The 13,083-nt window shown below is 42.6% G+C and overlaps 1 protein-coding gene across 1 annotated transcript; it reads right to left on the bottom strand.

Moving 5' to 3' along the window:
- Positions 1-3,008: 3,008 nt before the first annotated feature.
- On the bottom strand, positions 3,009-5,356 carry LOC124103284 (PRELI domain containing protein 3B-like). The gene has a single exon (XM_046459819.2). It carries the CDS (start codon positions 5,248-5,250, stop codon positions 4,666-4,668), a length of 585 nt encoding a protein of 194 aa, XP_046315775.1. The 5' UTR covers positions 5,251-5,356; the 3' UTR covers positions 3,009-4,665.
- Positions 5,357-13,083: the final 7,727 nt, after the last annotated feature.

Genomic DNA, 13,083 nt, shown 5'->3' with positions numbered 1-13,083 from the left:
AAGGTCCCATGCCAATTTTTTCATTTTTTTTTTCAGTAAATATTTTAAGTTCTACTTCCTGCAAGCAGTAAGCTAACACCCAGTTTAAGGTGTATGTGAATAATCGCCCACAGCTCATACTTTGTAGAACTGTTGAGATCCCTGTAGAACACAAGGTGGAAAAGAAATGCCCCTTGAGCTGGGGCTGTAGCTCCATAATAAAGTGTTGGCCTAGCATGCACCCAATCCTCAGCAAGGGCAAAGAGGGAGGGAAAAAAGTCAGATAACTACTTTCAGCAAATACCTTTTGAGCACAGCTGCAGACCAGGAGTGCTTCACCACTTAAGCTCCAAATAAGGAAATAATGGACTTTGGTCATTTGAGAGCCAAGAGGAAGTTGAGTACTTCCAGAGCTTAGTCTGGCAATGATGGGCAGGGGGAAGGGTAGGATCCTGCTGCAAGAAAGAAGTCTCCTTTCCCACTAGTTGAAATTTATAGAATGTTGCCTTCCAGACCCTTTGACCCTGGAATAGTCATGCTAAGAATGAATGAGTCAACAATATAGGGAGGAAAGGATTGGGGAATGGACAGAAACTCTGATAACCAAGAAATTAGCAATATGCTTTGGTCCTCAGCTTTGAAGGGCAAAATCTAAGTGCACAAACACAGTTGATCAGGATCTGGAAGACTGACTCACATGAGCCAAACCCACAATTTTCCAACATATTGGTCCTGCCACAGGACATAGCTTTCCAAGAGTGGAATGTTCTTAACCTCTTTTCCTGCAGTTGAACTACTTAGAAATGGAATTATTAATTGGAAGGTTCTTGGGGTGCTACGTTTAAAGTATGCCCACAAGCTGGAGATATAACTCAGAGGTAAACACTTGCCTTGCATGTGTAAGGCCCTGTGTTTGATGCACAACGAAAACACAAACAAAAAATTTAATATGGCCTATCATGGTAGCACAGAGCTGTAATGACTCAGGACACTAATGCAGAAAGATTGCAAGTTTGAGGCCAACCTTGGCAACTGTTGCACCCTGTTGCAAAGGGCTAGCTTACTGGTAAAGCTTCCCTGGGGTTAGGGATGCTTGTGTAAGGCCTTGGGTTCAATCCCCAATACTTAAAAAGAAAAGGATCTTCCTTTTTAAAACATGTACACATGAGATGGGGGAATCTTACTAAATTGCTGAGGCTGGCTGGCCTCAAACTTGCAATCCTCCTGCCTCAGTCTTCTGAGTGTCTAGGATTATGGACATGTACCACTGTGCAGCTTTGCAACTTGATCAAACTTGATCGCTTTTTTTCCCCCCAGTATTGAGGAAGGAACCCAGGAACCCAGGAGCACTTTATCACGGAACTACATCCTAGCCCTTTTGTTTTTTATTTTGAGACAGTGTCTTGCTAAGTTGTTGAATCTGGATTCAAACTTGCAAACTGCAAACCTTCAAAGATATTGGCTTTCATAAGAAAGAAAGATGTGTTTCACTGACATAAACAAATCAGGAGAGAACACTATAAGCATGATATTGCACCTCCACAAACTAATTAAGTACCCGGCTCCTATTTTGCTCTGTCACACTCAAGAGCATATTATGTCATTAATATATACCAAACATGTCTTTCCATGGTGTCTGAATTTATTGAATAACAATAAATTCGCAGGCCACACCTCTTTCATCAATGGCAGTTCACTGAATACTTGTAGGTCACCTGGTAGTCATAAACCAGGCAATCACAGGTTCTTTTATTCCAATCTTAATTTCTGATATCTATAAAACTCAAGTCACACATCCCACTTTACTATATATGTATATAAACATTCATATGTATATATACATTCATATGTATATATATATATATATATATATATATATATATTACTATATAGTATATATATTTTACTATATAGTATATATATTTTACTATCTATACACATATGTGAGTGTGTGTGTATTACACAAAGGCTAGAAGAATGGTAAGGTGGCCCCAGGGGTTCAAGAGGCTGAACAGGGAGCAGACATGGATACAAAGAGTCACTGTTGGTGGTCATATAAGATTACCACTCAAAGAACTTGTTCAGAGCTCAGAGCTGTCAAAGGGCAGGAACTTACTCTAGGCCAAGGTCAGAACAATCATGGGTTCCTACTACAGGAATAGCAGAGATGCTGTGATTATAGGAGAATGGAGAATAGATAACAGGGAAGTTGGTGGTCTTGGCCTGGTCAGGGTCAGTAAAGGGTTTGCAGGGATGTCTCCCTCCCTATCTCTCTCTTGCTCACATATTCTCTCATACACATGAATTGCCCCAGGTCCCACTCAGTCCTGCTGAGGGAGAATTCTGAGAAGGGGTGGAGATCATCTCTTTAGGGGAGAAATACTCATTCCCTACCCCTGTGTTTCCCTGAACAAGGAACCTCTCTCTGTTCACAGTGCTCCTGGCCTCTCTCCATCAGGGAAGAGGAAACATGAAGAACCTGACAGGTGAGCTTCAAAGAAAGAACACAGCAAATGTGGCTTAGTCTTCTCTCCAGGGAGTCAGCCCGTTGTCACCTGGGTGATCTGCCAGGAAGGCTGGGGTTACACCTGTGCCAATGACCACAGGTTAAATGTAATGCAGTGGTAGCATTAGCAATGCCCATTTTGTCTCCTAAATGCTAGGTTCTCCAACATTCCAATAAGCTTTTAGCAGTAATGAAGATGAAGGGCCAGGGTGGTGTAGTATTTTTTTTTTTAAGTTGTAGTTGGACACACCTTTATTTCACTTATTTATTTTTATTTTTTATTTTTTTTTTTTATTAATAAAAAGTTTTTAATTTCTTTCATTTTTTTATGAGATGCTCAAGAGTTCAGGAGTTACAGTCATCAATACTTTATTTAATTCAGTCCTCTTCAATGAATTTGCTGGCTGTGATTATATTTTAACAAAATCAACAAATTATCAGCTATTTAAAAAGATGAAACTAACTGTATTGGAAAATGAAAATAGGATTTTATCATTAGATCAAAATAAAAAAAAACCAAACGAAGGATAAAATAAAGATTTTAAAAATTTGTTTTCCATTAAGATATTACATCTTTTTTTTCAGAAAAAGTATAACAGAAATTATACAAGTCACTTTTTGTGAAACATTAATATTTAGCAATGTTTTCTTTAGCTGAAATGTTATTTCAGTTGTAAAAACCATCTCCGGTTACAAAAAAACATAATCAGAAACCTTATCGGATTTAACTTGCTTTTACAAATATCCCAAGAATTCTTTAGCTAAACAGTATTTTCAATAGAAAAACATAATTTTAAAAAGTTTGGTATCTTTCTGTCGTTTTATGTACACATATTAACTGGTCTCTTTATAGAAGGTGATCTCATTAAGCACTGTAAAATAAAGGCAAGAGCTCATCACCTTTTAACAAAATATTTTGTATGCAACAACTGCAAGTATCAAAGATATCATTTAGTGATTCAAACTGCTTGCTACAAAATATTAAACAAAATACATTTATTGGATTGTTTTTCACTTTTTCAGCCACCCTCTGGCATCAAAAATAAGGACATCCCATTAATAAAACCTGCAGTGTAATTGGCTCAGTGGTTAGTTTGGGCCACTCTGTCCCCACCTTTCATTATTCTTTTTTCTCCCCAAACGCCCCCACACCCCCACAGTGGCACCATACTATTAAAAACATTAAGTACCTGGGATTTATGCCTCACATCAAGACATCATTTGAGTAATTTCAAATGATGTACAGCTTTTCATGTAAAAAAGATGTTTTGTGGTCACAATTACCTCAAAAAGTAATTATATTCAAATAACCTGACATATCATGCCTTAGCAATTACAAAACCATGATTTTGACACATGGCAATTTATAAGTTAGGCAAATGTGAAATGCTAAAAGATGTGAACAGCTGTTCTGTTTAAGTGTTCTGTTTAAGAGTGCTGCGAAACTCAGGTAATGACTTTATTTTTTTAGTTAACATAACCAGCCCACGGTACAGCATGCTAAATCATAAAGTACAAGTCCAAGGAAGGTAATACCTTTACTAAGTTACAAAACTTTGGCAAATCAACACAGTACTCTATAATACAATATTATTTATGTTGGAGTCATATATTAGACTTAGTGATGATTTTTACTCCAAAAACATCATTTAAATACCAAATCAAAACACTGGTTTTTAGCAGAGCAAGTTATTTTATACAATTTAATGTCTTTTAAAACTACACAAATTCTTATTTTAATGAGTCAGTTCCCCCATGCAGGGTGTGCTAGTCTGTTTTAGCAAAGTGAATGTGTGTGTATGAGGAGAGGCTCTGCTTGCTTGGCTCTGGGGTTGGTCCAAAGTCAGGTACAGTTCCAATGCCTGAAAAGTGTTAAAATTCTATTTTAAGGAGACTCAATGTCAATATCTATTTCTCCAGAGTACTTAAAAAAAAAAATTGTTAAATTTCACATAAATACTAGAACCCTAGAAATTAGTCATTTCAAGCCACAATAACCTCAGATGATCCCTTGGATTTTAAAAGTCCTGTATCTTTTTGTTTTGATCAAAAGTCACACAGCCTTACTCCAGATTATTAGAAAAAAATTCTACCTAAAATACAGTTGTACTTTTAAATAACAAATAAATACACTGTCTGCTTGGAGAGACCTGGGGATTTGATATTCTATACTGACTTTATCATTTTTCTACAAATGCCGCCGCCGCCATTGGTGTCCTTATGCTTCCTCTTGCTGAAGCCGTCAACTCTTCAATCTCAGCATTTAATTTATGTATTACCCATTCCATTGCTTCTCGGCCTTTACTAGCATTAGAAGATATTGTGGTCGCCATCAGTCCTTCCAGGTAACTGCTAAGGCTGACTCCCTGTACAGAGATGATGGCTTCCTGAGTCAAAATAGTCTTTTCTGGGTCTTGAGGATGTGGTTTGTAGATAAGTCTCTCATCCACTGAAACCATATTTGTAAAGGAAATATTAGTCGATTTAAGTTCCATTGTTTTCTCTACAGGATCAACTACAGAATGTTCTTGCACATATGTTTTGGTTCTTGCTGAACCAATAAGAGATTTCACGATGGAAGGCAGTCCCCACTCTGTGCTAAAAAGTCTGTGGCTGTGCAGCTTTCCAGAGGGATCTATATGCCTCTCCAGCACATCAACTCCAACCACACTCGGGTTCATAGGGTTTGGGTATTTCTGCATTGCAGCTGTTGTAACAGTTTCCCATGGGTGGTCGAAGACGTGCTCCGAGGTCCAGATCTTCATGATGCCGGTGGCCTGGGTCCTGTCCGGGAGACTCTAGGGGACAATGAGGCCACACTACCCCGCCCCACCCGCACCCGGCGGCCGCAAAGCGCGCAGGCGCCCCTTATTTATTTTTATATGGTGCTGAGGATCGAACCCAGGGTCTTGTACATGCAAGGCAAGCGCTCTACTGCTGAGCCACAGTCCCAGCCCTCAGGGTAGTGTAGTTTAATGATAGAGCACTTACCTGGCATGCAGGAGGCCCCAAGTTCCACCCACAGCGCTGCAAAAAAAAAAAAGTAGTAATGAGGCTGACATCCCCGCCCCCCCCCCCCCGCATCTATTCTGCATGTGTTATTCAATTCTTCAGTGGATTTAGTTTGAAGCAGGAAAGCAACAGGCATTATTTATTTATTTTTGCAGTGCTGGGGACCCCTCAGAGATTCACACATGTTAGGCAAGGACTCTACCACTGAGCTACATTCCTAGTTATTTATTTTATTTTGTTCTATTTTATTCTATTTTGTGAAAGAATCTCCCTGACTTGCCCAGGCTGGCCTCAACTTGTGATCCTTCTGCCTCTGCCTCCTGACTAGCTGGGATTACAGGCATGTGACACCACCCCCACTGTCCCACTGAGTTACATCTCTTTTTATTTTCTTTCTTTCTTTCTTTTTTCATTTTGAGACAGGGTCTCACCTAGCTGTCCAGGCTGGTCTCAAACTTTCAATCCTCCAGCCTCAGTCTCTCAGTTGTTGGAATGATAGTCATGTTATACCTTGCCCAGCAAAGTGCTGTGTTACTGAGCCCATCTACCCTTGACCCCGACACTACTTGCCCCCAGCAAAGGGTGCAAGGATGACTTTCAGATCCCGCCACCCATCTGTAGAAGAAAATCAAGAGCTCAGGGTCACCCTGATGTGTTCCCCTCAGACAGCTATTCTAGCAGCCCTGTGCTCATATTCCCCTTGTCCCCAAACCTGCCCAACTCTTCTTACCTTTGCCACCCTTGTTACCTTCATTTGTCTGTCCTCTCCCGGATCCCCTTACCAACTTCTCCAGAGAACTGAAGCCTGAGAGAGGCCAGCTGGCCCAAGATGCATGAAGTGCTGGCACAGCATAAAGGTCAGAGACCCTCACTGGGATCCTGCAGAGAGATTGGCCAGGTTCAGGTAGTGTTTCTCAAGCCAGGCTTGCTTCCCTGATCCGTGGCAGTCTCAGGGCTAACTCTCTCTCTGTGTCTTTATTGAATACAGTTTGATTTCTAAGGAGGAAAAAAGGGCAATAAAAAGGAAAGAAGAGCATTATTTGTAGGTGGCCCATGCCTGTAATCCTTATGGCTCAGGAGGATGAGGCAGGATGATCCCAAATTCAAAGCCAGCCTCAACAACTTATTGAATCACTAAGCAACTCAGTGAGATCCTGTCTCTAAATAGGACTGGGGATGTGGCTCAGTGGGTAAGTGCCCCTGAGCTCAATCCCCAGTACAAATAAAACAATAATAACAACAACAACAAGAAGAAAAGAAAGGAGAGGAATGGGTGGAAGAAGGGAAGTCTGAAAAGGAAGAGAGAAAAGGAAGAGGCAAAGGAAAACTGATCAAGAAAAAATTTAAAACTCAAGGGAGGAAGAGGAAGAAAACCCCAGAATACAGAATTGTAAGCTTTGTGAAAGCATGTGACTTCCAAATGAACCCCCCTGGTTAGGTTCTTGACCTCCTTATTCAACACCTGGTGGCTATTCCTCTAGACTCCCAGCCACCTACCCCTTCTAGACATTGTAAATTCCCAGACTTTCCCTAGGCTTCAGGGCACTTGCAGGTCAGGGCAGAGCCAAGATCTTCCAATATGGCTGTGACCACAGCATCTCCTGCGGAGTGTAAATGAACATGAGGGATACTGATCCTCCCAGTTTAGCCTTTACCCCTTTCTTCCTATGGCCCTGGGAGGGGACTGCTGGTTCCAGGGAGCCTCTGAGAGAAACCATCTTAGCCCATCCATCTTAGCCCATGAATTTCCTCCTATATTGGGAGTAGGACTACCACACAGACATGGGACCCCCTGCAGGCTGCCATGTCCCCACAGGAGAACAGGGCAGGGAGTTGAGTTGGCCCTAGGTAAATCTGATGGTTCTCCAGAGGCCATCCTCATGGTTGGGCAGAGCAGAGGGAGAATGACCTAATCTCATAGGTACTCTTCCCTATGCTCTGACTCAGAGTGACCCCTATTGTAGTCTGGATCTTAAGTGTTCCCCAAAGACCCATGTGTTAAAGGTTTAGTCCACATCTTGGGAGATGTTGGGAACATTGAGATGTGGAGCTTAGCAGAAGGTCTTCCAGGGGTGAGATGGACCACCATGGTGGGACAAAAGACTGGGACAACAAAATACACCCCTGTGCACAGTAAACTATTACCCTTTATTGTAGGGCATGTTGCTTCTCTATCCTTGTGCTATGGTCAACAGACCCATTGTGAGGCCCTGATAAAACCACAGAAGCAGAATGTTTGCATGAGATGAAATTGTTACTAAAGATGCATCTAAATAACCCTCTGGCTTCACTTGTTCTTAGTCAAATTGAAAAATCACTAATTTTGGAGGTCATGACATTTTTTTTTAATTTTTTTTTGGAGTTGTAGATGGACAGAATGCCTTTAATTTTTATGTGGTGTTGAGGATCGAACCCAGTGCCTCCCGCATGCTAGGCAAGCGCTTTGCCACTGTGCTACAGCCCCAGCCCACACAACTTTTTTTTTTTAATATAATAAAGGCTGGGGACATAGATCAGTGGTAAAATATGTTCCTAGCATATCCAGGCCCCAGATTCAATTTCTAGCAGGGCAAAAAACAACAACAATAATGATACATTAAAATAAATATAATTAAAAATTTAACATTATTATGGCATTACTCTCCAATCCTGTGCTATGGGTTCTATTCTAAGTGGATACAGATGCAGTATGGCCCAAAGACAAGAGTGGTCCTTGTTACCTGAAGGGGAGACCAGCCTCTAAAGTAAGCATGTGAGCCAAATGATGTGGCTGGGGCAGGGGTCGAATGAGACCCTGAAGGACCTGGCATTCAATCTGGGGCAAGTACATAAACCAAAGTATGTACACTGGGGGAATTAATTGCGATCTTTGTTTTCACCTGTACTTTCTGAATTTTATAAATATACTACAGCACGGATGTTTTGCTATGGGAAATTACTGTTATTTAAGAGTAATGGCCTGGGGATGTAGCTCAGTGGTACTTGCTTAGCATGTGTGAGACCCTGGGTTCCATCCCCAGTACCGCAAAAATAAAAAATTTTTAAAAAAATTAAAAAGTAAACAATAGAGTTAACTAGGGCAGTAATGGGAGGAGACAAGTAGAGGACACTCCAGACAGGAAACCGCAGAGGGAGGGGCGGCGGGTTGGGGGACATTCCTGTGGTGCCACACGTGGCCGCCAGGGGTCAGCAGCAACCCGCTGCCCTTCGTCGCCAGCCACAGGTGACCCGAGGAGGCTCTCTCCGCGAAGGTCCTTCCTGCCATCCTCACACTAATCGCCATTTGCTGTCCACATGCTTCTGTCTCGGGCCATTTCCCGCTTAGTGGCAGTTACTGGGGTCTTAGAGGGCCACAGCTGTCTGCAAGCTGAGGGAAGACAGGGGGTTGGGCTGGCGGGGCTGGGTGAGAGCGCGCTCTGCACAGGGACGGTGGACAAAGGGAGGGTTCTTAGGGCTTCCAGAGCCTTTCCTCCCTGGGGAGGGAGGGGACAGGAAACCGAGGCTGCTTCCGGGGCTGGGACTTGGTCGGAGGAGAGCCAGAGGTCAAAGGAGGAAAGGAGGGGTCAGCCTGCTCAACCAGGGAAATCGCTATTCCTAGTAGGGCTGATGCATTCTGGCCTCAGGGTAAGGAGCAAGGGAGAGGAGGCGCGCCTTGTCCCAGGGCAGGTTAGGGACTCAAGCTGCCTAAAAAAAAAAAAAAAAAAAAATCACTTTCTAAACCAGAAAACTATCCTGCTTACTGGGAGTTGGAGGGAAAAAACACTCATTTAAAACAGTGAGAGAAAACTCCAGCACTGAGCTAAACATTTGGAAACCTCCTATCACCCACTGTGCAACCTTAGGAGAATTACTGACCCTCCCTGGGCCTCAACTCAGACTTCTGTAACCAGAAGGTTAGATAAGAGGATCTTTAGGTCAGGGGTGCAGGCTGTAATCCCAGCTACTCCCAAGGATGGAAAGTTGGAGGCCAGGGGCTGGGGCCACATAGCTCAGCCATAGAGTGCTTGCCTAGCACATGTGAGGCCCTGGGTTCGATCCTCAGCACCACATACAAATTAATAAATAAAATAAAGGTATTTTAAAAATTAAAAAAGAAAGAAAAGAAAGTTGGAGGCCAGCCTTGGCGATTTAGCCAGAGAAGCTGTCTCCAAAATATAAATTAATTAAAAAGGGCTAGGGATATAGCTCAGTTGGTAAAGCACCCCTGGGTTTAGAGGATGTTAAGCCTTTGTGAGTTCACACACTCTACAAATGTAAACAACTCCTTACTCCACCCTTCCCCAACGCAGAGCTGGCCTAGCCTCAGGGAGGTCTGGCTGAATCAGGACAGGTCATCCCCTAAGGTCTGGTCTCTGAACAGTTCCTCAGAAAAGGCCCTTTGGAAGACTGGGTCCAGGTGAAAAGCCCAGCCAACATGGAAACCAGTAGCTGTGTCTGGTGACATCATTATGGGTGAGCATTAAAGGATATGGGTGTTCTCAGGGCAAAGCAAAACCAAAATTATTCTCCTCTACATACTATACTCCAGGTACCTCAGAGCTCTTCCAGCCCCCAGATGTTTAAATAATACCCCTCTCACTTAGAGCAAGGACAGAGGAGGTTATGTTTTTTAGAATGACTGCTATTAAAAGTAACATTGCAGTATGGTGGCACATGCCTGTAATACCAGCAACCCTGGAGCCTGAGGCAGGAGAATTGCAAGTTCAAAGCCACCCTCAGCAACTTAGGAAGGCCCTAAGCAACTTAGGGAGACCCTGTCTCAGAATAAAATAATAAAAATAAAACGGAATTGGGGATGTTGCTCTGTGGTTAAGCACCCTGGGTTCAATCCCCAGTACCAAAAAAAAAAAAAAAAAAGTAAAAGATACTCTGTGTGAAAATAATATTTAGGAACTGGGGGTGTAGTTCAGTGGTACAGCACTTGCCTAGCTAAGGCCAGTGACAAAATCCTATTTTGATGACTTTTAAAAGTTAAGCAGGGGGGCTGGGGATGTGGCTCAAGCGGTAGCACGCTCGCCTGGCATGCGTGCGGCCCGGGTTCGATCCTCAGCACCACATACCAACAAAGATGTTGTGTCCAATGATAACTAAAAAATAAATATTAAAAAAAAATTCTCTCTCTGTCTCTCTCTTTAAAAAAATATTAAAAAAAAAGTTAAGCAGGTACATCTTCTTGAGGAAATCTGGAGCAACTTTTCTTGAAAGTAGGATATAGCTAAACTTTTAGGATTTCTATCAGTCTATAAATCAGATCCTATCATTATTTATTTTTTTTGGAGAGGGGTACCAGAGATAGAACTCAGGGGCACTCAACCACTGAGCCACATCCCCAACCCTATTTTGTATTTTATTTAGAGACAGGGTCTCACTGAGTTGCTTAGAGTCTACCAATTTTACCTCATTTTAGCTAGGCTTTTCAACTCAACATACTTCCTCCATGTTTTCCTTGTACCAAGTGAAGAATGAACCCAGAACAGGGGATATTCAGATTTTGTGACACCATGCCCCCAGGTTTATATATATTTGAAAGACTTTTTGTGGGGAATGGGGGCTTAGAGTCTTCTTATGTTGCCCAGGCTGGCCCCAAACTCCTGGATTCAAGCAATCCTCCTGCGTCATGTGAGTGCAAAAAAAAAAAAAAAAAAAGGAAGTGCTCAAAATATTATAGGAATTTAGCAAAGCATGATGGCACAAACCTGTAATCCTAGCTACCAGGGAGGCTGAGGCAGGAGGATCACAGCCTGGAGGCCAGCCTAGGCAACTTAGCAAGACCCTGTCTCAAGATAAGGTAAAAAGGGTTGGGGATGTAGCTCAGTGGTACAGTGTCTAAATTCAATATCTGATGTTGAAAAAACCCAAATTACAGGAATTTATCAGGAGCCAGCTTAACAGGAATCCTATGACTAAAGATGAGATAGTGTAAATATCCAAATGAATGATACTTGTGGGTTTTAATTTTTAGGGGTGAGGGTGATACTGGGGATTGAACCCAGGAGTGCTTTTCTCCTGAGTATTTCCCCTGAGTATTATATACCCATTTTTTTTAATTATTATTTTTGAGATGGTTTGGCTAAATTGCCCAGGATGACCTTGTGACCCTCTTGCCTTAGCCCGAGTTGCTGGGGTTACAGTACTAATGGGATTTATTTTATTTTATTTATTGTGGTGCTAGGGATTGAACCCAGGGCCTTACATATGCTAGGCAAGTACTACAACTACAATGGATTTTAGCCCATTGAGTAAAATCAGAATCCATGAGCCACACGGTGAAAAAGTTCTTCCTTACAATAAAGTGGCAACTAATAAAAACGATGGAACTAAAAAAAAAATCACTATCTGAGCCAGGCACAGTGATATATATATCTGCAGTCCCAGCCACTTGGGAAGCTAAGGCAGGAGAATCACAAATTTAAGGCCAGCTTGGGCAACTTAACCAGACCCTGTCTCAAAATAAAAACTACAAAGGGCTGGGAATGGAGCTCAGTGGTAGAGTGCTTCTGTTTCCATCCCCAATACTGCAAAAGAAAAAAGAAAAAAAGGAATTGGGGAGAAGAGAGTGAAAAGGGAAGGAAGAAAGAAAGGAAAAGAAAAAAGAACTGAACATGAAGTAAAGACTTGCTGGTCCGTCCTGCCAAATTAGACACCAAGTTCAGGATAGAGACCTCCCACCTCTGCTGGAGGCCCCTGTAGTCATGGCAACCTGCTCCAAAAGCCCATTCTGCTAAGTTCCTTTTTCACCAGTTATTAATGTAAATCAGCTGAGTTTGGACCTAAGCGCATCTGCAGGATTGGTTAAGGCAATGAATTAGACAGGATCTTAGAGGTCAAATTACACCTGGATATAGCTTGTGGTTGGGGACCTGTGGGCAGCAAGGCTTTTTTCCCAGTACCATGAGCCAAACAGCAATAAACTACAAATGAAAAGAGGGCTGGATGCTGCCCTCAGATGCAGGGGATGGATGATAGATGGAAAGAGATTTAAATCTACATGGGACTTTTTTTTTTTTTTGTACCAGGGATTAAACCCAGGAGTGCTTAACCACTGAGCCACATTCCCAGCCTTTTTCATTTTTTATTTTGAGACAAGGTCTTGCCAAGTTGCTTAGAGCCTAAGTTTCTGAGGCTGGCCTCCAACTTGCAATACTTCTGCCTCAGCCTCCCAGCTCGAGGGACTTTAAAGGAATTCTCCCCCCCAACACACACACACACACTGGGAATTGAACCCAGGGGCAGTTTATCACTGAGCTACATCCCCAGCCCTTTTTATTTTTTATTTTAAGATAGAGTCTTGCTAAGCTGCATAGGGCCTCACTAAATTGCCTAGGATGGCCTGAAACTTGCAATCCTCCTGCCTCAGCCTCAGAGTCGCTGGGATTACAGGTGGGGCACCTCGGCGCCCAGGATAAGAATTCTTGATTCTCCTTCATATCCTGTAGTTGACTGAGAAAATAGTTGGCTTCTTGCCTTCTTTCTCCACAGACCAGGCTAGGAGCCAGAATCTGATCACAGGAGGCCTTTTGGTGGAGAGAGGACTATATTCCCTCCTATCTCAGCAACCAACTCAGCAGATACAGAGAGAGGGGTTT

The sequence above is a fragment of the Marmota monax genome, unplaced genomic scaffold (genome assembly GCF_021218885.2).
Source record: "Marmota monax isolate L192 unplaced genomic scaffold, Marmota_monax_Labrador192_F-V1.1 WCK01_AAM20220418_F8-fsc00163, whole genome shotgun sequence".
Classification (NCBI taxonomy): domain Eukaryota; kingdom Metazoa; phylum Chordata; class Mammalia; order Rodentia; family Sciuridae; genus Marmota; species Marmota monax.
Note: the sequence above shows the minus strand (reverse complement) of the source record. Positions and strands in the feature narration are given on the sequence as shown.

What these genes read in the sequence shown, in the direction of transcription:
- LOC124103284 (XM_046459819.2), bottom strand. Translation starts at nt 5,250, where the DNA reads ATGAAGATCTGGACCTCGGAGCACGTCTTCGACCACCCATGGGAAACT.